The following is a 25,824-nucleotide window of genomic DNA, read 5'->3' as shown; positions in this document are numbered from 1 at the left end:
AGCCTGGATACACTATTACTGGGAGGTGTTAGCAGCCCAGCTGATGTGAGCAGAAAAGGATAGAGTGTGACCTGCCAAGAGATACTGGACAGTGGCCTCCACTTTGTGTACCCGGGTTGGCCATTCTCCTTGTCGGCACAGTCAGGATAAGAAAACTCTAAGTTTATTTGGATCCCTTGGAGGACACTTCCACATGGGAACAATTGTAGCTGTCATCTTGGACTTTACTTCCCAGCCGACTCAGTGGGGAAAGAGGGGAGCATTCTGGGGACCTCTGTAGAGGGGCTTCAACCTGGATAGATTCCCAATCAGAGTGAAGTTCAACTTCCTCCAGGATATTTCCTCCCCCTGGCTGCTTCGTTTTGCAATGTCCTCCCTTCATATTCTCTAGAAATCCACATTCTCTACATTTTTTTTTTTTTTTTGAGACAAAGGCTCGCTCTGTCGCCCAGGCTGGAATGCAGTGGCACAATCTCAGCTCACTGCAACCTCCACCTCCCTGGTTCAAGAAATTCTCCCTGTCTCAGCCTCCCGAGTAGCTGGGATTACAGGCACCCACCGCCACACCCAGCTAAATTTTTTATTTTTAGTAGAGATGGGGTTTCACCATGTTGGCCAGGCTGGTCTTGAACTCCTGACCTCAGGTGCTCTGCCCACCTCAGCCTCCCAAAGTGCTGGGATTACAGCCGTGAGCCACTGCGCCCAGCCTATTTTACAACTTTATAAATTACAGATAAATTATAACAATGGAAAATAGGCTGGGCGTGGTAGCTCACACCTGTAATCCCGGCATTTTGGGAGGCCGAGGTTGGTGGATCACTTGAGGTCAGGAGTTCAGAACAACCAGGCCAACATGGTGAAACCCTGTCTCTACTAAAAATACAAAAATCAGCTGGGCATGGTGGCAGGTGCCTGTAATCCCAGCTACTTGGGAGGCTGAGGCATGAGACTTGCTTGAACCCAGGAGGTGGAGGTTGCAGTGAGCTGACATCGCACAATTGCACTCCATCTTGGGTGACAGAGCAAGAGTCCATATCAAAAGAAAACAAAAAGGAAAATAATTATTGTTTATACATATGCAAACGAACTCCATACAATGGAGTGACGATTCTCCCCCTTCATTACCACCACCTCCAAGGAAAAACCTGTTTCAAGCCCGGCGCAGTTGCTCACGTCTGTAATCCTAGCACTGTGGGAGGTGGAGACAGGCGGATCACCGGAAGTGAAGAGTTCAAGACCAGCCTGGCAAGCATGGTGAAACCCCGTCTCTACTAAAAATACAAAAATTAGCCGGGTGTGGTGGATTACAACCATGTGCCTGTAATCTCAGCTACTACAGAGGCTGAGGCAGGAGAATTGCTTCAACCCGGGAGGTGGACTTTGCAGTGAGCCAAGATCATGCCATTGCACTCCAGCCTGGGTGACAGAGCAAGACTCCATCTAAAAAAACAAAACAAAACAAAAAGCAAGAAAGATGTTTCACCTTCCCTTAAACATTTATGTTAATATTCCCGATCTGTTCTTTGGATAGCACTTTCGTTTTGAGCGTCTCCCTCTGTCACCCAGTCTGGAGTGCAGTGGCACAATCTCAGCTCACTGCAACCTCCTCCTGGATTCAAGCAATTCTCATGCCTCAGCCTCCCGAGTAGGTGGGACTACATGCCACCACGCCTGGCTAATTTTTATATTTTTAGTAGAGACGGGGTTTCACCATGTTGGCCAGGCTGGTCTTTAACTCCTGACCTTAGGTGATCTGCCTGCCTTGGCATCCCAAAGTGCTGGGAGCCACCGAACAAGGCCTGGATTATCCTTTTTTTGTTGTTATTGTTCATTGTTTTTTGAGACACAGCTTCACTCTGTTGCCCACGCTGGAGTGCAGTGCCATGATCTTGGCTCACTGCAAATTCTGCCTCCCGGCTTCAAGTGATTCTCCTGCCTCAGCCTCCAGAGTAACTGGGATTACAAACGCGTGCCACCATGCCTGGCTAATTTTGTACTTTTAGTAGAGACAGCGTTTCACCATGTTGACCAGGCTGGTCTTGAACCCCTGACCTCAAATGATCCACCTGCCTTGGCCTCCCAAAGTGCTGGGATTACAGGTATGAGCCACCGCACCTCTCCTGGATTGTCCTTTGAACTGATTTTAACACCTTGCCAGTTTTCTTTTTAATGAGTTAAATATCATCTTTATTTATTTATTTATTTATTTTTTGAGACAGGGTCTCACTCTGGTGCCCAGGCTGGAGTGCAGTGGTGTGATCATGGCTCATTGCAGCCTCGATTTTCAGGCTCAAGCAATTCTCCCACCTCAGCCTCCAGAGTAGCTGGGACGATAGACGTGGGCCACCAAACCTGGCTTTTTTTTAAATTTTATTTTTTGTAATGATGGGATCTTACTACGTTGCCCAGGCTAGTCTCCAACTCCTGGGCTTAAGCAATTCTCCCACTTCAGCCTCCCAATGTGCTGGGGTTACAGGCATAAACCACTATGCCCGGCAAAATCTTATCATGTATTAACTTTAAAAAAATCTACTTCTGGCCAGGTGTGGTGGCTCATGTCTGTAATCCCAGCACTTTGGGAGGCCGAGGCGGGTGGATCACCTGAGGTCAGGAGTTCAAGACCAGCATGGCCAACATGGTGAAACTCCGTCTCCACTAAAAGTACAAAATTAGCCGGGTGTGGTGGCACATGCCTGTAATCCTAGCTACTCGGGAGGCTGCAGTAGGAGAATCACTTGAACCCAGGAGGCGGAGGCTGTGATGAGCCGAGATCACACCATTGCATCCAGCCTGGGCAACCAGACGAAACTCTGTCTAAAAAAATAAAGGGTGGGAGAAGGGAAAAAAGAAATATATGCATTATATTTTAAATTGTCATTAAATGTGAATATCTGTAACATTGACTTACCTATCGCCTGTTTCCTTTTCTGTTAACTGTATCTTGTGTTCTCTTTCTTTCTTTCTTTCTTTCTTTCTTTCTTTCTTTCTTTCTTCTTTCTTTATTTCTTCTTTTTTCTTTCTTTCTTTCTCTCTCTTTTCTTTCTTTCTTTTCTTTTCTTTTTCTTTTTTTTCCAGAAAACACATTATCCATCCGAGTCCACACCATAAAAGTAGTCACATAACTCAGGCCTGGTGAATCACTGTGCTTCATCTCATATAAGAGATAAATGGTAAAAGACAGTAAAGTGCTGGGCACACTGGCTTACGCCTGTAACCCCAGCACTTTGGGAGGCTGAGGTGGTTGGATCACTTGAGCTCAGTTTGAGACGAGCCTGGGCAACATGGAAAATCTCATCTCTACAAAAATGATGAAAATTAGCCAGGCGTGGTGGTGCATGTCTGTAGTTCCAGCTATTTGGGAGGCTAAGGTGGGGAGATTGCTTGACCCCAGGAGATTGAGGCTGCAGTGAGCCGAGATTGTGTCACTGTACTCCAGCCTGGGTGATAGAGCAAGACCCTGTCTCAAAAAAAAAAAAAAAAAAAAAAAGAAAAAAAATTGAAATTGAAACCCAATCCAGACAAATCTGAAAATGTTCATTTTTCAGAGGTCATTCATTTTCACTTTTTTACAGGCCAGTTTGAATTGCTTTCAGTAATTCATAAAAGAAACAGCCCTTATTTATGAAAGTAATGGAAATTATGAAAATTAAGAGGTATGTGATAGTGGGATAGGAAGGGAAGACGAGATGCTTTTCATTTAATATCAGTTTACATCTTAAAATTTTTATTCTGTTATCTATTTATTTTGCAATAAAGAAATGAGGTCGGCATGGTGGCTCATGCCTGTAATCCCAGAAGTTTGGGAGACCAAGGCGGGTGGATCACTTGAGGTCAGGAGTTCAAGACCAGCCTGGCCAACATGGTGAAACCCTGTCTCTACTAATAATATATAAAAAAAAAAATTAGCTGGGCATGGTGGCAGGCACCTGTAATCCCAGCTACTCAGGAGGCAGAGGTGGGAGAATCCCTTGAACTTGGGAAGTGGAGGTTGCAGTGAGCAGAGATCGCACCACTGCACTCCAGCCTGGGTGGCAGAGTGAGACTCTGTCTCAATTAAAAAAAAAAAAAGGAAATAAAAAATAAATGTGACCAATGTAGGTTATTACCTCATGAGGTATTTGCTTAAAGCTGCCAGTCACAAGGGTGATTTAACACTTACCCTCAGCAAGCAAGGTGAGACCCTGTGAAAGGCTAGTAGTTACCCAGCTATGAGAGATGGCAGAGGCTGAGATTACTGAAGCTCTCACTGCTGTTTGAATTAGATTAAGACACGAGAAACAACTGAAATGTCTGCTACAGGCTGAATGTGTCCCCCTAAAATTCATATGTTAAAGTCCTAACCCCCAATGTGACTGTAGTTGGAAACAGGGACTTTAGGGGGCTCCTAAAGGTAAATGAGCTCGTGTAGGTGGGGCCCTCATACAATAGGACAGGTGTCTTTATGAGAAGAGAGAGAGGCACCAGGGATGCAGTGCCCAGAGACAAGGCCACGTGAGGACACAGTGAGGTGGCGTCCACAAGCCAAGTGGGGAGGCCTCAGGAAGAATCGAACCTGCTCACACTTTGATCTTGGACATCCAGCCTCATGAACTGTGAGAAATACATTTATGCTGTTTAAGCCACCCAGTCTGTGGTATTACCTTATGACAGTCCTAGCAGACTCATACAATGTCCATCTCTGTAAAATTACATAATTATACTTCATTGTGAATAATTCCCAAGAGGATTTATAGATTCAGTGAAATCCCATCAAAATTCTCATGGGGAACTCCTTCGCATGCTGACCCTAACAATGTAAGATGTGAGTAAAGGACAAGCAGAGGCAAAAGCATCTGAAGGGGAAGCTCAAGGGCCTATCCCAGCAGACAGGAAGGACGGTTTACCATCTCATAGGAAGATCTGACCATCTAACTGGAAACCCCGATCCATACAAATCGGAAAAATTCCATTTATCAGAAGTCATATCTTCTCTTTTTTTTTTTACGAGCCACTTTGAAATATTTTCAGTAATTCAATATAATCTACCATAAAAGTGTAATTAAGACACACTAGTGTTGATTCAAGGATAAATCAATGAAGCATTGGAGTGGAATGGAGAGCCACATAACAGAGCTAAACATTGAGGACAATTTTACATATGATGAAGTTATCACAGCAGAAGGCTAAGGAGGAAGGACAGCAGAGGTGCTGGGACAGTTGGTTATCCACATGAGAGAAAAAAAAAATAGTTTATATGGCTAGATGTGGTGGTTCATGCCTATAATCCCAATACTTTGAGAGGCTGAGGCAGGAGGATTGCTTGAGTCCAAGAGTTCTAGAACAGCCTGGGAAACATAGTGAGACTCCATCTCTACAAAAAAAATGAAAAATTAGCCAGGCATGGTGGCACGTGCCTGTAGTCCCATCTACTCAGGAGGCTGAGTTGGGAGGATTGCTTGAACTCAGGAGGCTGATGCTGTAGTGATACAAGATCGCAGCACTGCACTCAGCCTGCGCAACAGTGAGACTCTGTTTCAAAAAAAAAAAAGAAAAAAAAAGTCTCTTACTTCATATAATTTATTATCTACAAAATACTCCAGAAGGGTTAAGGTCATAATAGCAAAGACATACTCTAAATTTGTTATAAAAAATAAAGAAGACTTTGTGATAAAGATTTCTTAAAATTGTTATAAAACACGAATCAAAAAGTAGAAATAATGATAAATACTGTATGAACGTTTTCAAAATCAAAATGGAGTCATTAATGTTAAAAAAAAAAAAAAAAAAAGAAAGCTTAACAAATAGAGCCAGGGAAGGCCATGAAAAGAGAATTCTAATTCTTGTATGCCTGATAACAAAAAGTATCACAAAAGACTGCAAAAAACACAACTTTGCACAAAGGTCATTGTAACCTTATACAAAAAATGCTTCTGTGATGACATCTGCCTAGCAACTGCCTGTCCAACCTTGGACTGGAATCTCCTTTATTGAGAACGATAATGTAAACCTCTTCATTATTACCTTTAAAAACGATTGTCTTCCATTTCCTCCCTGAATGTGCTCATAGTTTACCATGGCACACATATTCTCATCACAATCCTTTGTTCTCAAATATCTTTATTTTAGAGAGTCCTTCTGTGTATTATTTAAGTTGACAACTGCTAAAATAATAATAAGAACTTCAGTTATAAAAAAGAAAATAGGCCAGGCGCGGTGGCTCATGCCTGTAATCCCAGCACTTTGGGAGGCCGAGGTGGGTGGATCACCTGAGGTCGGGAGTTTGAGACCAGCCTGACCAACATGGAGAAACCTAGTCTTTACTAAAAATACAAAATTAGCCCGGCGTGGTGGCACATTCCTATAATCCCAGCTACTCGGGAGGGCTGAGGCAGGAGAATCACTTGAACCTGGGAGGCAGAGGTTGTGGTGAGCCGAGATTGTGCCATTGCACTTCTGCCTGCGCAACAAGAGTGAAACTCTGTCTCAAAAAAAAAAAAAAAAAAAAAGAAAAGAAAATAAAGAAAATTATCTGTATTTTTTTTTGCTTTCTTTTGTTTTTGGTTTATTTTCTGGTAACATATGAGAAAGAATGAATATCTAAAGAATATAAAAATGTTCTATAAAATAATAAGGAAAAGACAACTCAATACAAAAAATGGGGGGCAACAGACTCAAACATACAATTCACAGAAGAGTAAGCACAAATGGCCAACATGCCATTTAATAACCAATTAAAAGAAAAGCAGGAATACAGCAAGATATTTTATTACGTCCATGTAAATTGGCAAAAATTACTTTATTGGAAAAATCTCATTGCTGATGGTAATACAAATGTAGCAGCCTGGACCTGTTACAGAGCCTTCTCTTGTCCCTTGTCATGGGCTATACTCAAAACTATCAGCTTTTCAGGTCATGGTTAATGAGCTGGCATAGCACACCTAAATGAGCTACATCTTGCCTCCAAAGAGACCGAGTAGGGATTACACCTCTTTTGTGGTCATAGGAGGGCCAGATGCAACAAATTTTCCTTCACTTTGGGAGGGATTCTCCTACCATGGTACCCCTAGAAACTTCAGTGAGACAGAAGGTCCATGAATATTTATGAGATCTATTTCCTGAGACACTTACATTGCAGAGTAATTGCTACTTTCTGCTCACCAAGTTCAAGCAATATAATATCGTAAAAGTAATAGACCAGTGTGAGGTGCTGTGGAAAGGAAAGGTGATCAAGTATAGGCTGAAGTGTTGATAAACACCTGTGATTGGATAGCAAAAATGTATTTCTAGCTTAGCCAGCTGAAATCAAAGTGCTTCTAGTGGTCTTCACTAATAGGTATAAAGAAAATAAAAAAGGCATTCTTCAGATCAGTAGCTGCAAATCAAGTACCAGGGGATGGTTGATTGGCTAAAGCAACACAACCACATCTGGAAGAGCAGCTGCAACTGGAGTCACCATCTGAATAATTTATGATAATCCACTATCATTCTCCAATATCGGTCTGTCTTCTCCATGGACCAAATTGGAGAAATGACTGCATTTCACTCTTGTTTTTCTATTCCCTATCTCATTTACTTTTCCTTTCATCTTTATTATACTTTTCTTGTGTTTTTTGTTTTTCGTATTACTTTTTTATTGTATTACTTTTCTATATTTTCCATCTGTGAAATTAAATCATATATTGAATTCTTTCATTTCTAATAAATGTGCTTGACATGGTTTGGCTGTGTCCCCATTGAAATCTCAACTGGAATTGTATCTCCCAGAATTCCCAGGTGTTGTTGGAGCCACCTAAGGGGAGGTAATTGAATCATAGGGGCAGATCTTTCCTGTGCTCCTCTCCTGATAGCGAGTAAGTCTCACGAGATCTGACGGGTTTATCAGGGGTTTCCGCTTTTGCTTCCTCCTCATTTTCTCTTGCCCTCACCATGTAAGAAGTGCCTTTCACCTCCCGCCATGATTCTGAGGCCTCCCAGCCACATGGAAACATAAGTCCACCTAAACCTCTTTTTCTTCCCAGTCTCGGATATTTCTTTATCAGCAGTGTGAAAATGGTCTAATACAGTGCTCAGTGCTAAGAATTTTCCTCTGATTTCTACATTAAATGGACCCATAGATGCTGATCTGTAATATTTTAATTATCATTGTTTTTAGAATTTTTCCATCTCCCCTTTTACTCCATAGTTAACAATTTTTAAAAATTTTTCATGGGAAAGAGTGTTTGTGTTTATGACTTTGTTAATAATTTCTAGCGTCATTGCATTGTAACTGGCAAGTGTTGTTTATAATATTTATACTTACGGAACTTGCAGATATGTCTTTGTAATCTATTATATGATAATTTCTTGTGACTATTCTATGTGTTCTTGACGAAATATATACTCTAGGCTGGGCGTGGTGGCTCACGCCTGTAATCCCAGTACTTTGAGAGGCCAAGGTGGGTGCATCATGAAGTCAGGAGTTCGTGACCAGCTGGCCAACATGGTGAAACCCTGTCTCTACTAAAAATACAAAAATTAGCCAGGTGCGGTGGCACACACCTGTTGTCCCAGCTACTTGGGAGGCTGAAGCAGGAGAACTGCTTGAACCAGGGGGTTGGAGGTTGCAGTGAGCTGAGATCGTGCCACTGCACTCCAGCCTGGGCAACAGAGTGAGACTGTGTCTCCAAAAAAAAGTATATTTTCTAAGGGTGTAATGTTTGTAGTTATTCTTAAGATTTTTCTTATTGATTGTATGATGTTTAGGTCTTCTATATCCTTAGTTATTTTGTCCACTTGATCTGTGTTGTATTGAGAGTAGAGTTTTAAAGTTACCAATGATGACAGCCTTCCTAACTACTCATTAGTGCCTCTCTGATTTCTATTTACCTCTGATTGGTGCCTCCGATTTCTATTTACACAGAATGTGATTTTTGTATGCAGACATTCATAAGTATTGTATCTTCATCCTGAATGGGGTTTTAGCATTAAAAGCTTGCTTTCTTTGTCATGCTTAATGTTTTGTGGCCTGAATACTACTTACGTAAGGATTGCTATACCTTGTTTTTTTAATGTTTTCATTTGCCTAGTATGCCTTTGTGCATTTTTTTTTTTTTTTTTTTTTTTTTGAGACAGTCTTGCGCTTGTCACCCAGGCTGGAGTGCAATGGCACGATCTCAGGTCACTGAAACCTCTGCCTTCCTGCCTCAGCCTCCTGAGTAGCTGGAATTACAGGCACCCGCCACCATGCCTAGCTAATTTATATATTTTTAGTAGAAATGGGGTTTCAACATGTTGGCCAGGCTGGTCTTGAACTGCTGACCTCAGGTGATTTGCCCACCTCACCCTCCCAAATTGCTAGGATTACAGGTGTGAGCCACTGCGCCCGGCCTTGTGTGTAAATTTTTATCCTTTCTTAATCACTTTGGTTTTGGTGTGTCTCTTATATTCTGCAAATATTTGGGCTGTATTTTGTGATTCAAAGTGATGTCCTGTTTTGGTAGTTAAGCCATTCGTATGGATAAGTATGACTTTTGATAGATTTGGCCTCAACTGTATCACAATATTTTATAATTATTTTTATTATAATTGCTGTGTTTCCTTTTCTACAAGTCCTGTATTAATTGCTTCTGTATTTAAAAAAATTTAACTTATTCTACTTTCTTTTTTCCCTCTCTCCTCCTCCCATTTTTAGTTTCATTATTTTTAACTTACACAATACATAAGATTTCCATATTAGTAACTCACCCTTCTCCTATTTTCATTTTAGCCTTAGAGCTACAATATGTGTAAATACTCACACTCATCATTTTAATGAGGATTTCCCAGTATTATTTGTTTGGATGAAACTCATCCTGTAGTTTCTTCAAGAAAGGCTTGTAGGTAAATGATTTTATATGTTCTTATATCTTTAATACTTTCTTGTGTAGTCCTGGTACTACACAAGGGTAGTTGGCTGGATATAAAGCCCTGTGTATATTATAGAGTATTTTGAATTTGCTACCCACCTCATGATTGTTTTGCTTTGTATGTTGTTTCTGAAAGGTCTGATAGGCCAGGTGTGGTGGCTCACGCCTATAAACCCAGCACTTTGGGAGGCCAAGGCAGGCAGATCACCTGAGGTCAGGAGTATTCATAAATTATTTAAATCAGTCTAAGAGTGTTCATAAATTATTTAAATCAGTCTAAGAAATTTTCAAGTTCATGTAACTTACGTAAATCATTAATAAACAAATTTAAAAATCAGATCCAGTATACTTTGACTAATTCAAATCTCCCCAAATAAAATAACTATGACTCAGAATAAAATTCTAAGCCAACACTTCAAATAGAATAAAATTTATTCAAATAAGCATTTGTGGATATGAAAAGCCCCTGGAGTCACATATCTAAAACTACAAACAAAAATGGGCAAAAACATAAGGGAATGAAAATATAGTTAATTAAAGCCGGAAGATAAATGAAAGAAAGAAAAAGTTATCTCCTAAAGAAAAAGGGAACCACAAGGTCACAAAGGAGAATAGACTCAAATGAAAATATAATGACTAGCATTGAAGAAAGGTAGAAAAACACCTGGATAATGAAAATGACATAAGGAAAGAAGAGGTCACAGAAAAGTGGTAGAAATCAAAGTTAAGCCTGCCTGCCTGCCTGCCTGCCTGCCTGCCTGCCTGCCTTCCTTCCTTCCTTCCTTCCTTCCTTCCTTCCTTCCTTCCTTCCTTCCTTCCTTCCTTCCTTCCTTCCTTCCTTCCTTCCTTCCTTCCTTCCTTCCTTCCTTCCTTCCTTCCTTCCTTCCTTCCTTCCTTCCTTTCCCTCTCTGGCGCAGGCTGCAATCTACTCGGCTTGCTGCTGCCCACGCCGCGGACTGCCTGGTACTGCCGGCGCGCGCCACCGCCTGCCTTTTCTCCTTTCGCTGCAGGCACGCGTTCGCCATCTTGGCCACGCTGGTCGCCAGCTCCTGACGCCGAGTGCTCTGCCCGCCTCAGCCTCCCGAGGTACTGGGACTACAGACGGAGTCTGGCTCACCCAGTGCTCGGTGTTGCCCGGGCTGGAGTGCGGTGGCGTGGTCTGGCCTCGCGGCAGCCTCTTCCCCCCGGCCGCCTGCCTTGGCCTGCCAGGGTGCTGGGATTGCAGCCCCTGCCCGGCCGCCGCCCCATTTGGAAGGTGGGGAGCGCCTCTGCCCGGCCGCCCCGTCTGGGAGGTGAGGAGCACCTCTGCCCGGCCACCCACCGTCTGGGAAGTGAGGAGCGCCTCTGCCCGGCCACCCACCGTCTGGGAGGTGAGGAGCGCCTCTGCCCGGCCACCCACCGTCTGGGAGGTGGGGAGCGCCTCTGCCCGGCCACCCACCGTCTGGGAGGTGGGGAGCGCCTCTGCCCGGCCACCCACCGTCTGGGAGGTGGGGAGCGCCTCTGCCCGGCCACCCACCGTCTGGGAGGTGGGGAGCGCCTCTGCCCGGCCACCCACCGTCTGGGAGGTGAGGAGCGCCTCTGCCCGGCCACCCACCGTCTGGGAAGTGAGGAGCGCCTCTGCCCGGCCGCCCCGTCTGGGAAGTGAGGAGTGCCTCTGCCCGGCCACCCATCGTCTGGGAGGTGAGGAGCGCCTCTGCCCGGCCGCCCATCGTCTGGGAAGTGAGGAGCGCCTCTGCCCGGCCACCCATCGTCTGGGAAGTGGGGAGCGCCTATGCCCGACCACCCATCGTCTGGGAAGTGAGGAGCGCCTCTGCCCGGCCACCTATCGTCTGGGAAGAAGTGAGGAGCGTCTCTGCCTGGCCGCCCCATCTGGGAAGTGAGGAGCCCCTCTGCCCGGCCGCCCCGTGTGTGGGTAGAAGTGAGGAGCTCCTCTGCCTGGCCGCTCCGTCTGGGAGGTCTACCACGGAGGCCAGAAGCAATGTGGGGGCTGGACGTGGTGGCTCACGCCTGTGGTCCCGGCACTCTGGGGGGCGAGGCGGGTTGATCACTTCGGGCTAGGAGTTCGAGACCAGTCTGGCCAACTTGGCGAAACATGAAGAATACAACAGACAAACCAACCAACCAACTCAATGACAACAAAACAGGTCTACCCTGGAGTCATACTCTAATTTTTTCTATTTTCCTCCCTTTCTGATCCTTTATCCCACTTTCTTTTTCTTCCTGTTCCTTCTCCCTCTTCTTTGTCAAATAGAGGATTGAGTTATTATCACTGATCCATATAAAGTCCCTCTCTCATTTATTTTAACTCCCACCCCCATTTCTATTCCCCGACTTCCCATGTGCAACCTTCCTAATATGTTTGATACGCATCTTTTTGTTTGTATGTATTTTTAGAAAATGTTTATTGTTTTTGTATTCAAAAAAAATTAATAAAAAAAAAAAAGAAATCAAAGTTAAGCAAAGGCACTATTCACAAAGTTGGAGTCCCAGCAAAAAAGTAATAAAGCAATGGAATAAACTAATAAGAGATAATATTTAAAAGTAGGTTGCAAGACATTTATGCTGAAATAAACTTGAGTCAACTGAGTATTTGGGAAAATTCTCTTGAAACAGTAAACTTTAAGTCATAAGCTAGAAAAATCATTAGCCTTTGTAGATTTTGAAGCAAACAATATTGTCAAGAATGCACATCAAAACTTGTTATGGCTAAAAACAAATATATCAATGTAACTATGCATGTATTAGGATAAAAAAGGTGAAGAATAATTTACAATTGTGAAGGGCACATGAAGTAAAATGGAACATTTAAAGATAAACTCTTTCTGGTCTTCAAGAGAAAAGATCACACAAAACACCTTTTTTTTTTTTTTTTTGAGATGGAGTCTTGCTCTGTCGCCCACGCTGTAGCAGTGCAGTGGCACAATCTCGGCTCACTGAAACCTCCACCTCCCGGATTCAAGTGATTCTCCTGCCTCAGCCTCCCAAGAAGCTGGGACCACAGGCGCGTGCCACCACACTCAGCTAATTTTTATATTTTTAGTAGAGACAGGGTTTCACCATGTTGGCCAGGCTGGTCTCGAACTCCAGAAATCAATAACAACTAGAGAACTAGAAAATCATATGTACTTAGAGATTTAAAAACATTTCACATAATCCACAAGTCACAACACTCATATGGGAAATCTGAAAATACTTTGAATTGAATAATAATAAAAAAAGACCTCTTAAAAACATGTGACACACATTTCAAAGGAAATTTATAGCTTTATATGCACATATTAGAAAAATAAAGGATCAAAAATAATTATCCAGTTCTAGAAATTAGAAAAAGAACAGCATTTTTTTTTTTTTTTTTTTGAGGTGGAGTGTTGCTCTGTCACCCAGGCTGGAGTGCAGTGGTGTGATCTCAACTCACCGCAACCTCTGCCTCCCGGGCTCAAGAGATTCTCCTGTCTCAGCTTCCCTAGTAGCTGAGATTATAGGCATGCGCCACCACACCCAGATATTTTTTGTATTTTTAGTAGAGTTGGGGTTTCACCATGTTGGCCAGGCTGATCTCGAACTCCTGACCTCAAGTGATCTCCCCACCTCGGCCTCCAAAAGTGCTGAGATTACAGCCATGAGCCACTGCGCCCAGCCTAAGAACAGCAATTTTAAAGAAAGAAAAGTGGAAGGAAATTATAAAGAGCTAAAATTAATGATATAGAAAAGAAATACATGAAGAGAATATCAATAAAACCAGAAGTATGTTCTTTGAAAAAGCTAAAAAATTGGCAAAGTTCCAATCAGACTAGGAAACAAAAAAAGGGAAGGCACAAATAACCAGTATCAGAAATGAAAAAGATTGTCAGACAGGTGACTAAAGTAGGAGGAAAAATTTAAAAACAAGGACAAAAAAATGAAAACAAGAACCATGACTAGAGATCCCACAGATATTTAAAAAGTGAAAGATTTTATGGACAACTTTACATAAACAATTTTTTAATGTTTAAAGGAACACAACACCAGAAAAATATAACTACTTATCACAACTGATGTAAGAGACGGGAAACTGTAAAAGGAAAACAATTTTGAGTAAAACAGAAATTTGAACACTGGTGCTATTTGACTATATTGAACTATCTTTTAAGTGCGAGAATGGTGTCGCGGTTGTGTGTGTGTTTTGTAAGTCCTCACTTTTAAGGGATTCAAAGTGAAACATTTATAGATGAAATGATGAAATGAATTTTGCTTCAAAAATAATACTTGATGCTGCGGAATCTGCCCTATGCTTGTACACATACAGCATGGTAACTATGTTAATATTTAGGGTTTAAAACTCCCCACCTCAAAATTTAAAACGAAATCAACCAAACAAAAAAAAAAACCCTCACCAACTCGAGTCGCCGCCCTCCTCTTATCAGGGGAAGGCTGAGAGGCCCCTAAGTGATCCCGAGAACCAGTCAGCTCAGTCTGGTAGTGACTGTCCCTCATCTGAGGGCCTCAGGCCTTTCCCGGCCATTTCTCTTGAGAACCAATCATCGAGCTTGGCTTTGGTCCTGGAACCAATCAGGGATCTCAGCTCTGCGGCCTCCTCTCTCACGTCTCGGCAGGCTTGGCGACGCCATGTTTCAAGGGCAGCGCGGTTGGTTTTGCGGTAGCGTTAGCCGCGATCTGAGGCAATTCTGGGGTAGGAAGCTGAGTGGAAGCAGCGGGTTAGGTGGTGAGGGGAGCATCCTCCTCTCTCTGATGCTTTGGGTCCCGGGTGCTTGATAGGTTCACCCTGTGTTCTTACCTCCACAGTGGCTGAAGGGGGAACGATCAGTGACCCGCGAGCCGCCGACTTCTTGTTCAGCTGTGATGCCTCGCACCCAGACACGCTGAGGTACTGAGGGCGACCTGGCAGTGCCTCTTATCTTAGGATGAGCCGGGAGTTAGGGATGGAAGTTGCAGCCCACTAATAAATATTGATGAGGCTGGGCGCGGTGACGGACACCTATAATCCCAGCTACTCGGAAGACTGAAACGGGAGAATCGTTTGAACTCGGGAGGCGGAGGTTGCAGTGAGCCAAGATGGCACCAGTGCACTCCAGCCTGGGTGACAGAGAAAGATTCCATCTCAAAAAAAAATAAATAAAATAATAAAATAAATAAATAAATAAATAATATTGACGATAGGGTGAGACTGGAAACGGGCAAGTTTTCAGTCCTAGATTTGAGGGAAAGAAATAGACAACCTCCTTTCCTTTCTGCTGCAGTGTCACAGGCTTCTCTCTGGTCCTCGGGCCTCTTCCTGAATTCCAAGTGTGTGTTTCCAGCTGCCTCTTCTACACCCGCATGTAGCGCCTTGAAGGCCCCTCATACTCAATGTCTAAATCAAATCTTCTCATTTCCCCTCATACCTGGGCTAGGGCCTGTGTTCTCCAAAACTTTGAATAACAACCCTACGCCATGAATCAGTCAGTGGCCGAATACCATGAATTAGATCCCTGTAATTGTTCTTCATCCTCACTGCCACTAACTTAGTAGCACCTTAATTCCCTTTTGGCTAGGACTATCAAAGTAACTTCCCAAGCCGCTACTGTGCCTCGAATCTGTTCCCTGAGATCCCCCTTCGCATGGCTGTCAGATTTCGTTTACAAACCAGACATCAAATCAGAGCCCTACCACCCTCCTTTCCCCACTCCCACCCCGCCCCCCGCTGATTTCCTACAGATTTAGATCGTGGCTGTGCCTACCTTGTTTATTTCCCAGTTTTTCTCATGCCTTCCGTAGCCCAGTCAACTCGAACTGCCATTATTGTGCCTTCATGCATGTCTTTTTCTTGTAATGCTCTTCTTATCTCCACCTATAGAAAAGATGTTGCTTTTTACATGTGAAGCTTTCTCTGACTGCATGCACACTCCTCACCTCAGGATTAATTGATCCCTCTTTATAGCAATGACCATGGATAAGCCCCATAGGCTGCTAGCTCAATCCACTGTTGATGCCCAGTAAACACGACCGTTTTAGATCAAGTTTCCTAATTCATATGGTCATTAACCAACCCTGTAAAGCTGAGATGTGCCAGATATAGGTCCCCAGAAAGTAGTATCTTATGCCATATGTTTTTCCTTCCTTGCCAGAAAAGGACAGCATACATGTATGCTTCAATGTAATTGTCTCCCTACTTCCAGTTATTTATTCTTTTGAAAGGTTAAATACATTCTTGTTTCTTTCATAACCTAAAATATTTCCTTTCTTTCTCCTAGAATATATCAGAGCCTTGATTACATAGAAGATAATGCTACAGTTTTTCATGCCTACTATCTCTCTGCAGTAGCTAATGCCGAAATAAAAAACTCGGTGGCTTTGGGTCATTTCATTCTTCCTCCTGCGTGCCTGCAAAAAGGTTAGCAAAGATCATTCAGCCAATCCCTGTCAGACAGCCAAATCTGGCTAATCTCTGTTAAACAGCCAAATTCAACTGTACTTATTTTGTTCTCAGTCACATATTTTTGAATTTTATATCTATTTAACCTAAGTGGAAAAAGCATGGACTTTGGATCAGATTGCCTTGGGTGTATATCCTGACTTTGGTTATGTATTGTTTATTCATACATTCATTGAGCTCTTCCTGTGCGCCAGGTTTCAACCTGGGTAGGTGCTGGGGATTCAGTGGAGAATAAAACAGATGCAGATCTTGCCTTCACAGGCTAGGATCTGATGCTTACTAGTTTTGTGATCATTTAGCAAGTTACTTCTCTGAAGTTGTTTTGAGGATAAAATGAGATAATAGGCTGGGTGTGGTAGGGCGTGCCTGTAATCCCAGCACTTTGGGAAACTGAGGTGGGTGGATCACTTGAGCCCAGGAGTTCAAGACTAGCCTGGGCAACATGGTAACATGGTGAGACACTGTCTCTATTTATTTTAATAATTTCAAATTATTTCTAAAAATAAGATAATATATTAAGTTGTCTGATATGGTGAGCATTTAATAAATGTATTCTTTGCTAGTTTTGAATCTCTTCATTATTTTTCTAATTTTTTCTTCTGATATTTAAAGACTGGTTATGATAATAAACCTATGTATTTGTATTTTTTAAAATACATTTGAAAGCACCTTCACATCATTTTTTTCAGCAGCCCTAGGAAATAGGATGGGGAAGTAAATAAACTGCTTCTGAGATTGGTGCTTTTAGTTTTCCCTGCTTGGAACACCCTTTCTTATCCTGTTCTTCTACCCAAATCCTGCCTATTTTTTCTGGGCTAACTTTATTATTATTATTTTGAGATGGAGTCTTACTCTGTCGTCCAGGCTGGAGTGCAGTGGTGTGATCTCAGCTCACTGCAACCTCCACCTCCTGGGTTCAAGCGATTCTCCTGCCTCAGCCTCCTAAATAGCTGGGACTACAGGCGCCCACCACTACACCCGGCTAATTTTTATATTTTTAGTAGACATGGGGTTTCACCATGTTGGCCAGCCTGGTCTTGAATTCCTGACCTCAAGTAATCCGCCTGCCTCGGCCCCCCAAAGTGCTGGGAATACAGGCGTGAGCCACTGTGCCTGGCCTGGGCTAACTTTAACTACCCCATGGGTAGGTTTTGTATTATTACCCAATTCTTGATATGTAGGCAAGCATATCAATTCTTGATATGTAGCTTGCCTACATATCAAGATACGTGTTATCATACATATCATAGATACGTGTTCATCTCCCGAAAGACAGAGTGAAGATGAGTACATATTCCCAGTGAGGAGAGTATTAAAAAGAAAAGAAAACAAACAACTTAAAAATTATTTCTATAAAAAAGCCATTAGAAACCCCAGAGATTTGGTTCCTTCCATAGTCGATGTCCTGGTGAAACCTACTTATAAGTAACAACACTAAATTGTTCTAAGTCGTTACATAAATCAATTAATGGCTGGATGGGGGAATTGATTTTAAAAACTACTTGTGCCAATCAGTGAATACCCACCTTCAAGGAGCTTATATTGTAGAATGGCTGTGATTTAATTTATCACTCCTATTTACTTATATGATTTTAAATTATCACTCCTATTCTATCTTTGAGTTCAGCATCTTATATTAACATGTATTTAAACTTTCAAAAATCTGTTTTAAATGAAAACATGCCTCTTATAAAAAATTAAAAGTATACCTTTCTAGTCTGCCTATTGTCTAGTAGAAGTGTGAGATGCAAATGTGAGCCACATATTAATTTCACATTTTTTAGTAGCCACATTACTAAGAATAAAAAATAGCCAGGTGAGGCCGGGCGCGGTGGCTCACGCTTGTAATCCCAGCACTTTGGGAGGCCGAGGCGGGCGAATCACGAGGTCAGGAGATCGAGACCACGGTGAAACCCCGTCTCTACTAAAAATATAAAATATTAGCCGGGCGTGGTGGCGGGCGCCTGTAGTCCCAGCTACTCGGAGAGGCTGAGGCAGGAGAATGGCGTGAACCCGGGAGGCGGAGCTTGCAGTGAGCCGAGATTGCGCCACTGCACTCCAGCCTGGCTGACAGAGCGAGACTCCGTCTCAAAAAAAAAAAAAAAAAAAAAAATAGCCGGGTGAGGTGGCATGCACCTGTAATCCCAGCTAGTCTAGAGGGTGAGGTGGGAGGATCCCTTGAGCCCAGGAATTTGAGGCTGCAGTGAACCATGATCACCCCTGTGAAGAGCAACTGCATTCCAGCCTGGGCAACGTAGTGAGACCACCTCCTCTAAAAAAATTAATTACATAATTAAGTGAGTAGAATTAATTTTAGGAATATATTTTATTTAACCTAATATATCTAAAATATTATTTCAATATATAATCTATAAAAATTGAGATACCCTACATTCTGTTTTTGATACTAAGTCTTCAAAATCCTGTATTTATTTCATACTTACAGCACCTCTGAATTTGGATTAACCACTCATTTCCAGTGCTCAGTACCTACATGTAGCTAGTGGCTGCCATACTGGACAGCAGAAGTCTAGAGTAATATTACCTTTTTTGTCCTTTTGGCTACTGTGAAAACTTTTGAGATCATTGATTTTGGATGATGACATTGTCCTTTGACATGCTGACCATTGTAGAATTCCTGTACCCATGTTTACTAGACATATTGTTAATCCACCCTTTATTTATATCTATATCTATATATGTGTATCTGTATCAATATCTATAGCTATATAGACATTAGATATACATCTAATATATAGCTAATGCATTATATAGATACATGCATTATTATATATATATCTATAAATGCAGAGGTATATCTATACATACATATATATACACATCTAATGTATATCTAATGATACAGATATAGATATTGGTGTATATTTAATATATATGTATATACAAATATAGATATAAAAAGAGTGGATGAACATACCTCAATGATGTATATATTATATATATATACACACACACATATCTAATGTATATACAGATACAAATATATATATAGATATATTCTAGCAGGAAACATCTACAACAATGATTAGCAAAGTGTATTAGAATCATCTGGAGAGTCTGTTAGAAACGCAAATTCCAGAGCTCCTCCTCAATAATCTGATTCAATAGGAATCTGCATTTTAACAAGTGTGTTATGTGATTTTGTTGCAAATAGAATAACACTGGCCTAGAAATTTCAGACTTTAAGCAAAATTCAGAAGATTCTAAAAAAAAAAACAAACAAACCAGTATTGGATTTGTTTTTCTCATCACAGAAATAAGAAGAAAAATTGGTAGTTTTATTTGGGAACAAGACCAACATTTTCTGATAGAAAAGGTAAGAGTAAATTAAGGTACTTGATTAGAATCTGCAGTTTCAACATTTTCTGAAAGCAAAGTCATCCTTAAAATGTTTACTTGTGACATGTTAGCACCAATAAGTCAGATTAAGAGATTTATTTATTTATTTTGAGACGGAGTCTCACTCTGTCTCCCAGGCTGGAGTGTAGCAACGCGATCTCGGCTCACTGCAACCTTTGCCTTCTGGTTTCAAGTGATTCTCCTGCCTCAGCCTCTCAAGTAGCTGAGATTATGGGCGTGTGCCACTGTGCCCGGCTAATTTTTGTATTTTTAGTAGAGATGGGCTTCACCATGTTGGCCAGGCTGGTCTCGAACTCCGGGCCTCAAGTGATCTGCCCACCTTGGCCTCCCAAAGTGCCGGGATTACTGGCGTGAGCCACTGTGCCCGGCCCAGAATAAGAAATTTAAAGGACATGCTGTTATTGAATATTCTTTGGTTTGACATTGTTTTATAGTAGTACGTTAGTAAAACTGAGGTTATTTTGTGTAAATAAAATTATTCCCATAAGAAACTTGAAAATTTGCTTCTGTTAGTAATACGAAGAGAATAATAGGTGCGTAGTATTTACCAGCTCTTTTTTTTTTTTTTTTTTTTTGGAGACAGAGTCTTGCTCTGTCGCCCAGGCTGGAGTGCAGTGGTGCGATCTCGGCTCACTGCAAGCTCCGCCTCCTGGGTTCACGCCATTCTCCTGCCTCAGCCTCCAGAGTAGATGGGACCACAGGCACCCGCCACCACGCCCAGCTATTTTTTTTTGTATTTTTAGTAGAGACGGGGTTTCACTGTGTTAGCCAGGATGGTCTCAATCTCCTGACCTCGTGATCCGCCCGCCTCGGCCTCCCAAAGTGCTGGGATTACAGGCGTGAGCCACCGCGCCCTGCCATTTACCAGTTCTTTACTGCCAGTGTGGACTCTGATTGGTTAATTCCTATGATGTGCTGTTTGTTCAATGTTTTGAATAACACCCCTCAATAAATGTGTACAAGAGTCTGTCTGAACCTATTCTGGTTCGGGGGCTGCCTAATTAACCAAAAGAAGAAGAAAAAAAGTGTACAATACTGGAAAAATAGCTGTTTTGTAGCTTTCGCCATCCTGCCTCAGATTTACTTATGCTTTTGACTTACTTCAAAATCTTTAGGTAATAGTCAAATTTGGGAACAATTGAGCATTAAAACTAATAATGACAATACTGGATCATAATATGTTAGGTAAAAAGCATCCATGTGCTTGCTTCGGCAGCACACATACTAAAATCAGAAATACAGAGATTAGCATGGCCCCTGCACAAAGATGACACGCAAATTCGTGAAGCATTCCATACGTGTATATGATACTCCAAAAGCAGACATAAAGAAAAAAGGACGGACAGAAGGAAGAAAGGAAAGAAGGAAGAAAATAAGGAAGATAAGGGTGGGATAAGGAAAATCTTCCTTTACAAAAATAGCAGCTAGTAAATATAGAAAGAAAGATAAAATAGAAAAATCACCATTTTAAAAACCCTCAATATAATAATTGATTTAGATAAGGTCATTAATGGATTCTAAACCTATGATCTTAAATTATCACCCACAGATTGATTATTAGTTACATAGTTAAACAGTGTACATTTACAATGGAGCGATCTGGCAGGCACCATTTAACTAACTTAGCAAACTTAGCATCACCAATATTGGAGCAACCTTTCATTATGTTCAGTCTGATATGATATAATAAATACACAATATTATCTGTGTAGTATTCTTGTTCAAAACATTTAACCCGAATTTAATTATGAGTTAACATTCAGACAAATCCAGAATATGGACCATACCACAAAACAATTAACTGACCTGGACTCTAACATCAGTTAATGTCACAAAATACAAAAAAACAATAGGAGCATAGTAGATTAAGAGAAATAAAGAAGAGGTATAAAAGACATTTGGAGAGCAATTGGGAAAATTTAACAATGAACTGTATAATGGGTGATACTGTATTACATTTTATTTTCTTAAGTGTGATAGTGGTGTTGTAAAGATAAAACAATGTATATTTTTGGAAAACACATGCCAGGTATTAGAGAGTGGAAATGTCATATCTGCAAATGTTTTCAAGTGGTTCCACAAAAATAAAAAGAGAGAGGAGGCACTCAAGGTGTTGGAAATGTTAACACTTTGTGAATCTAGGTGAAAGGTATATGGTATTTACTATACTATTCTTTTTTTTTTTTTTTTTGAGACGGAGTCTCGTTCTGTCACCAGGGTGGAGTGAAATGGCAGGATCTCAGCTTACTGCAACCTCCATCTCCTGGGTTCAAGTGATTCTCCTGCCTCAGCCTCCCAAGTAGCTGGGATTACAGGCACCTGCCACCATACCCAGCTACTTTTTGTATTTTTAGTAGAGACGGGATTTCACCATGTTGGCCAGGATGGTCTCGATCTCCTGACCTTGTGATCCGCCTGCCTTGGCCTCCCAAAGTGCTGGGATTACAGGCATGAGCCACCGCGCCTGGCCTATTGTACTATTCTTTAACTTTCTGGTAAGTTTGAAATTTTTCACAATAAAGAGTTAGGGAGAAAATCTTTCATTTTTATTTTTTATTTTTTAAAACTTTAAACCCACAGCCATATCATATAGAAAACCTTTACATTATGTCCAAAATCAGGCTATCAACTTATATATTTTATATTTCTGTCATTAATTTGCTTTTTCTTCCCAAGGCATCATCATCTGAAAATAATAGTTCCTTCAGTCTTTTTGCCCAGGAGGTAATAGTATGCTGTACTAAGGACTGAAATATCTAATCCTTGACTTTTCACAGTGTTTCCAGGAACGTGAGCAGTAATGCAGTGGTTGTTATTTGGTGGTAATTATTGACTTTACCAGAACTTTAGAGTTTAAAGATCATTAATTTCATCATTTAGCTTTATACACGAGAAAACTAAGGTAAAGAAAATATAATGACCCATTTTAGTACACATTGGCAGATACTAGCAAAGTGGAGCCAAATTTTCTCAGCTCTAACCCAATCCAATGTTTTTCTACTAAAAAATTACTAAAACATGCTTGTATGGATGTTGACTCTAGAAGTTATTTTATTACATGATAAAAGAGTTTTTCAATTCTTTCAAAATATTGGTTGATATGAGTATTAGCCAATTATAATCATGTAACCATAGCATATATACGTGGAAGGTATTCACTGAATGGCAATAACAAGGGTAAATCTGGGGAGCATTACTATTGTTTGGAGTGGATTTAAGTTTTTATTTAACTATAGAAACTTCTTAATGGTAGCTGGGCGCCGTGGCTCGTGCCTGTAATCCTGGCACTTTGGGAGGCTGAGGCGGGCCGATTGCCTGAGCTTGGGAGTTCGAAACCAGCCTGGGCAACATGGCAAACCCCATCTCTACTAAAAATACAAAAAATTAGCCAGATGTTGTGGCTGGTGCGTGTAATCTCAATTACTCGAGAGGCTGAGGCAGGAGAATTGCTTGAACTTGGGAGGCGGAGGTTGCAGTGAGCCGAGATTGTGCCACTGTACTCCAGCCTGGGTGACAGAGGAAGACTCTGTCTCAAAAAAAAAGAAACTTCTTACTGGTATATAAAATAAATAGATTATGTGATAGGTACCAGTATCTAAGTTGCTTTCACAGAATTATTTAGTAAAAGCTTAACATACATTTAGTTATTTTACGTCTTTACAACTAAATACTTCACTGTCCTTTTGAAGGAGAAATATAATTTGTTCAGCTTACTTTATATTTTTGATTTGTAGCTCACAGGAATCCTTAAGTCAAGGATTTTAAGAAAGTTTAAATTAGTAGCAAGTTTTTTTGTTTCCTTATTTTTGTGACTAGAAGGTAATATAACCACATTAGAGGAAATTTCAATAATTGAAAGGAGAAAAAAATCAGTTAAAGTTTTACTTATCTGACATAACCACAGCTGGTATATTTAAAATTCTGGTCTTCTTTATGTGTCTCTAAAAATATATAGTATAATTACATGTGTGTGTGGACAAAATTTTGTAAATTTTCTCCACCAAGCTAGATTGAGTGGACTTAAATGTGTAAATATTTTTATGACTCTTGATATATATATTGCCAGTTTATTTTTCCTTTTTAAAAACATTACTGATTGGATCATTGGAATGACGATTTTTTTAAATGTGATTTATTTTTCTATCCACAGCATGATGAAGTAACACCAAATGAAATAAAGACCCTTAGGGAAAACAGTGAACTAGCAACAGAGCACAAAAAAGAATTATCCGAAAGGTATTGAATTCATAAACTTCATTGATATTCAATTCAATGTAGAAATCTGTGAGCACTGATTGTGTGCTTATCTCATTCAATTTTCAGTTTTCCTATGAGATTGATAGCATTATAATAATTCCCATTATACAAAAAAAGAGATCTATGATTAGAAAGTAAAGCAATTTCCCCAAAGTCATACAAACTTTATTAAGTAGGGGAGAAGCAGGATTTGAACTGAGTCAGAGCCCATTCATTTAAATGGTAGTCATTAAATACTATACCAGGTATTTACTATGTAGAATACTATACTATCTCATAATATAGCACACTATACTGTCTCTGCAGAAAGGAGACAAGGATTTTATGTATGTTAACAGTTAATAAATCATTTAAAAATTATGTGTATCTGTGTGTGAAAACCCAATCATCATGCTTATGAACTACAAAAGAATCTTAAAATATATTTTTTACTTGGAAGGAAATACACTACATATTAGCAGTAATTTAATTAGGATGAAAAGTGATGAGTGATTTTCCCTCTTCTTTCCAAATTGCTTGTAATATATTACGTTGGTTTAAGAAATTAAATTTAGACTGGGCATTGTGGCACATGCTTGTAATCTCAGCACTTAGGGAGGCTGAAGCCAGATGACCGCTTGAGCCCAGGAATTTGAGACTAGTCTGGGCAGCATAGGGATACCCCATCTCCATAAAAAATTTAAAATACTAGCTGGGCATAGTGGCACATACCTGTAGTCCCAGCTATTTGGAGGCTGAGGTGGGAGGATCGCTTGAGCCCAGGAGGTTGAGACCGCAGTGAGCCGTGATCACGCCACTGCACTCTAGTCTGGGTGACAGAACAATACTCTGTCTCAAAGAAAAACAAGAAATTAATTTAAGAAGACAAACAAACATGGCCTTGCCGTTATATTAGGACCAGTTTATGAGAGGCCTTCTCATTGCAGGCTTTTACATGATCTAGTCCTAGTTCCATATTTTCCAATTCAGTTGGTTTTCAAATATTCATAGGGAACATTGGTTCTTCAGAAGTCTATGTTTTATCCCTCCAAACCTGTGGTCGGAGTCAACCTAAAAGTGGAGGCAGGGGAATCCCCACAAGGGCGTGCCCCAAACTGTCCCAAGTTGGGATTCTAAAGAAAGAACCACTAACTGGAGTAATCAGTCTAAAGCATTTATTGAGGGAACTTGTAGAGCATTGCACCAATCCTTGCAATGGACGAGATATAAGGGGTGTTCTACCTAGGTATATCCACAGTGAGGGGGTCTGGGTATGGAGTTTATATGAGGGTTTAAGGAATCTGACTCAGGGCTGAGGCCAGTTTCTTTCAGTGTTTTGAGCAGCAACCTAGATACCTTTATCAGTGTCTGGAAATGTTTAAGGTCCTGGTTTGAGTTCAAGCCCGATGGGAAAACCCTGCACTGGGCTGTGTCACAGAGCAGTCAAAGCACTCTGTGATTTTTGGTCAGGACACAGAAAGCAAGCCAGGAGTGGAATTGGGGGAGGGGAGGATGGGACTGGGGCACCCTACAGTCTGGTATTTAGCTGCTGTAATATAAATGATCAAATAGTAGTTATCTTTCTTCAAAATAAAAAGTAACGATGTAATTTACATAATTTTTTCAAGTTTTTCTCCCATAAGGGCTAATTTCCTTAATATACAAAGAGGTATTACAAATCTGGGAAAAATATGTCCAATCCAAAAACAACAGAAATGGACAAAGGATATGAATAAACCCTAGGTAGGTGTCTACTTAGAGCCTTTTCTTTGTGGAAACACCAGAGGGTGCAGTGTGAACACAGATAAAATATACCCTCAATTTACCCGCTGAAGCATTTGTTAGCATAGTACCAGGGACATTGATTTTTTACATCATACAAACTTGATGTACAAAAATCAGGCAGTACAGAATTAGTATAAAATCCTAATT

General features: G+C 41.0%; 1 protein-coding gene and 1 non-coding gene across 6 annotated transcripts in view; both read left to right on the top strand.

Annotated features, from left to right (window-relative positions):
• Positions 1 to 14,436: 14,436 nt before the first annotated feature.
• Positions 14,437 to 25,824, top strand: part of TERB2 (telomere repeat binding bouquet formation protein 2) — a 55,416-nt gene continuing 44,028 nt past the window's right edge. For 4 of the 5 annotated variants that reach the window (XM_055276884.1, XM_055276886.1, XM_063640751.1 and 1 more), the window contains exons 1-5: positions 14,443 to 14,532; positions 14,646 to 14,727; positions 16,094 to 16,233; positions 19,551 to 19,612; positions 23,807 to 23,892. In XM_055276884.1, coding sequence (XP_055132859.1) covers positions 14,469 to 14,532; positions 14,646 to 14,727; positions 16,094 to 16,233; positions 19,551 to 19,612; positions 23,807 to 23,892 — 434 coding nt within the window. In that variant the 5' untranslated portion in view covers positions 14,443 to 14,468. Of the gene's footprint in view, positions 14,533 to 14,645; positions 14,728 to 16,093; positions 16,234 to 19,550; positions 19,613 to 23,806; positions 23,893 to 25,824 lie in introns of all 5 variants that reach the window. The other variant, XM_055276885.2, reaches the window with a different exon arrangement.
• Positions 20,857 to 20,958, top strand: LOC129483609 (U6 spliceosomal RNA). Its single transcript, XR_008658127.1, has one exon. It is a non-coding gene; the product is annotated as a U6 spliceosomal RNA (small nuclear RNA).

This window comes from Symphalangus syndactylus, chromosome 5 (assembly GCF_028878055.3).
Source record: "Symphalangus syndactylus isolate Jambi chromosome 5, NHGRI_mSymSyn1-v2.1_pri, whole genome shotgun sequence".
NCBI lineage: Eukaryota > Metazoa > Chordata > Mammalia > Primates > Hylobatidae > Symphalangus > Symphalangus syndactylus.
Note: the sequence above shows the minus strand (reverse complement) of the source record. Positions and strands in the feature narration are given on the sequence as shown.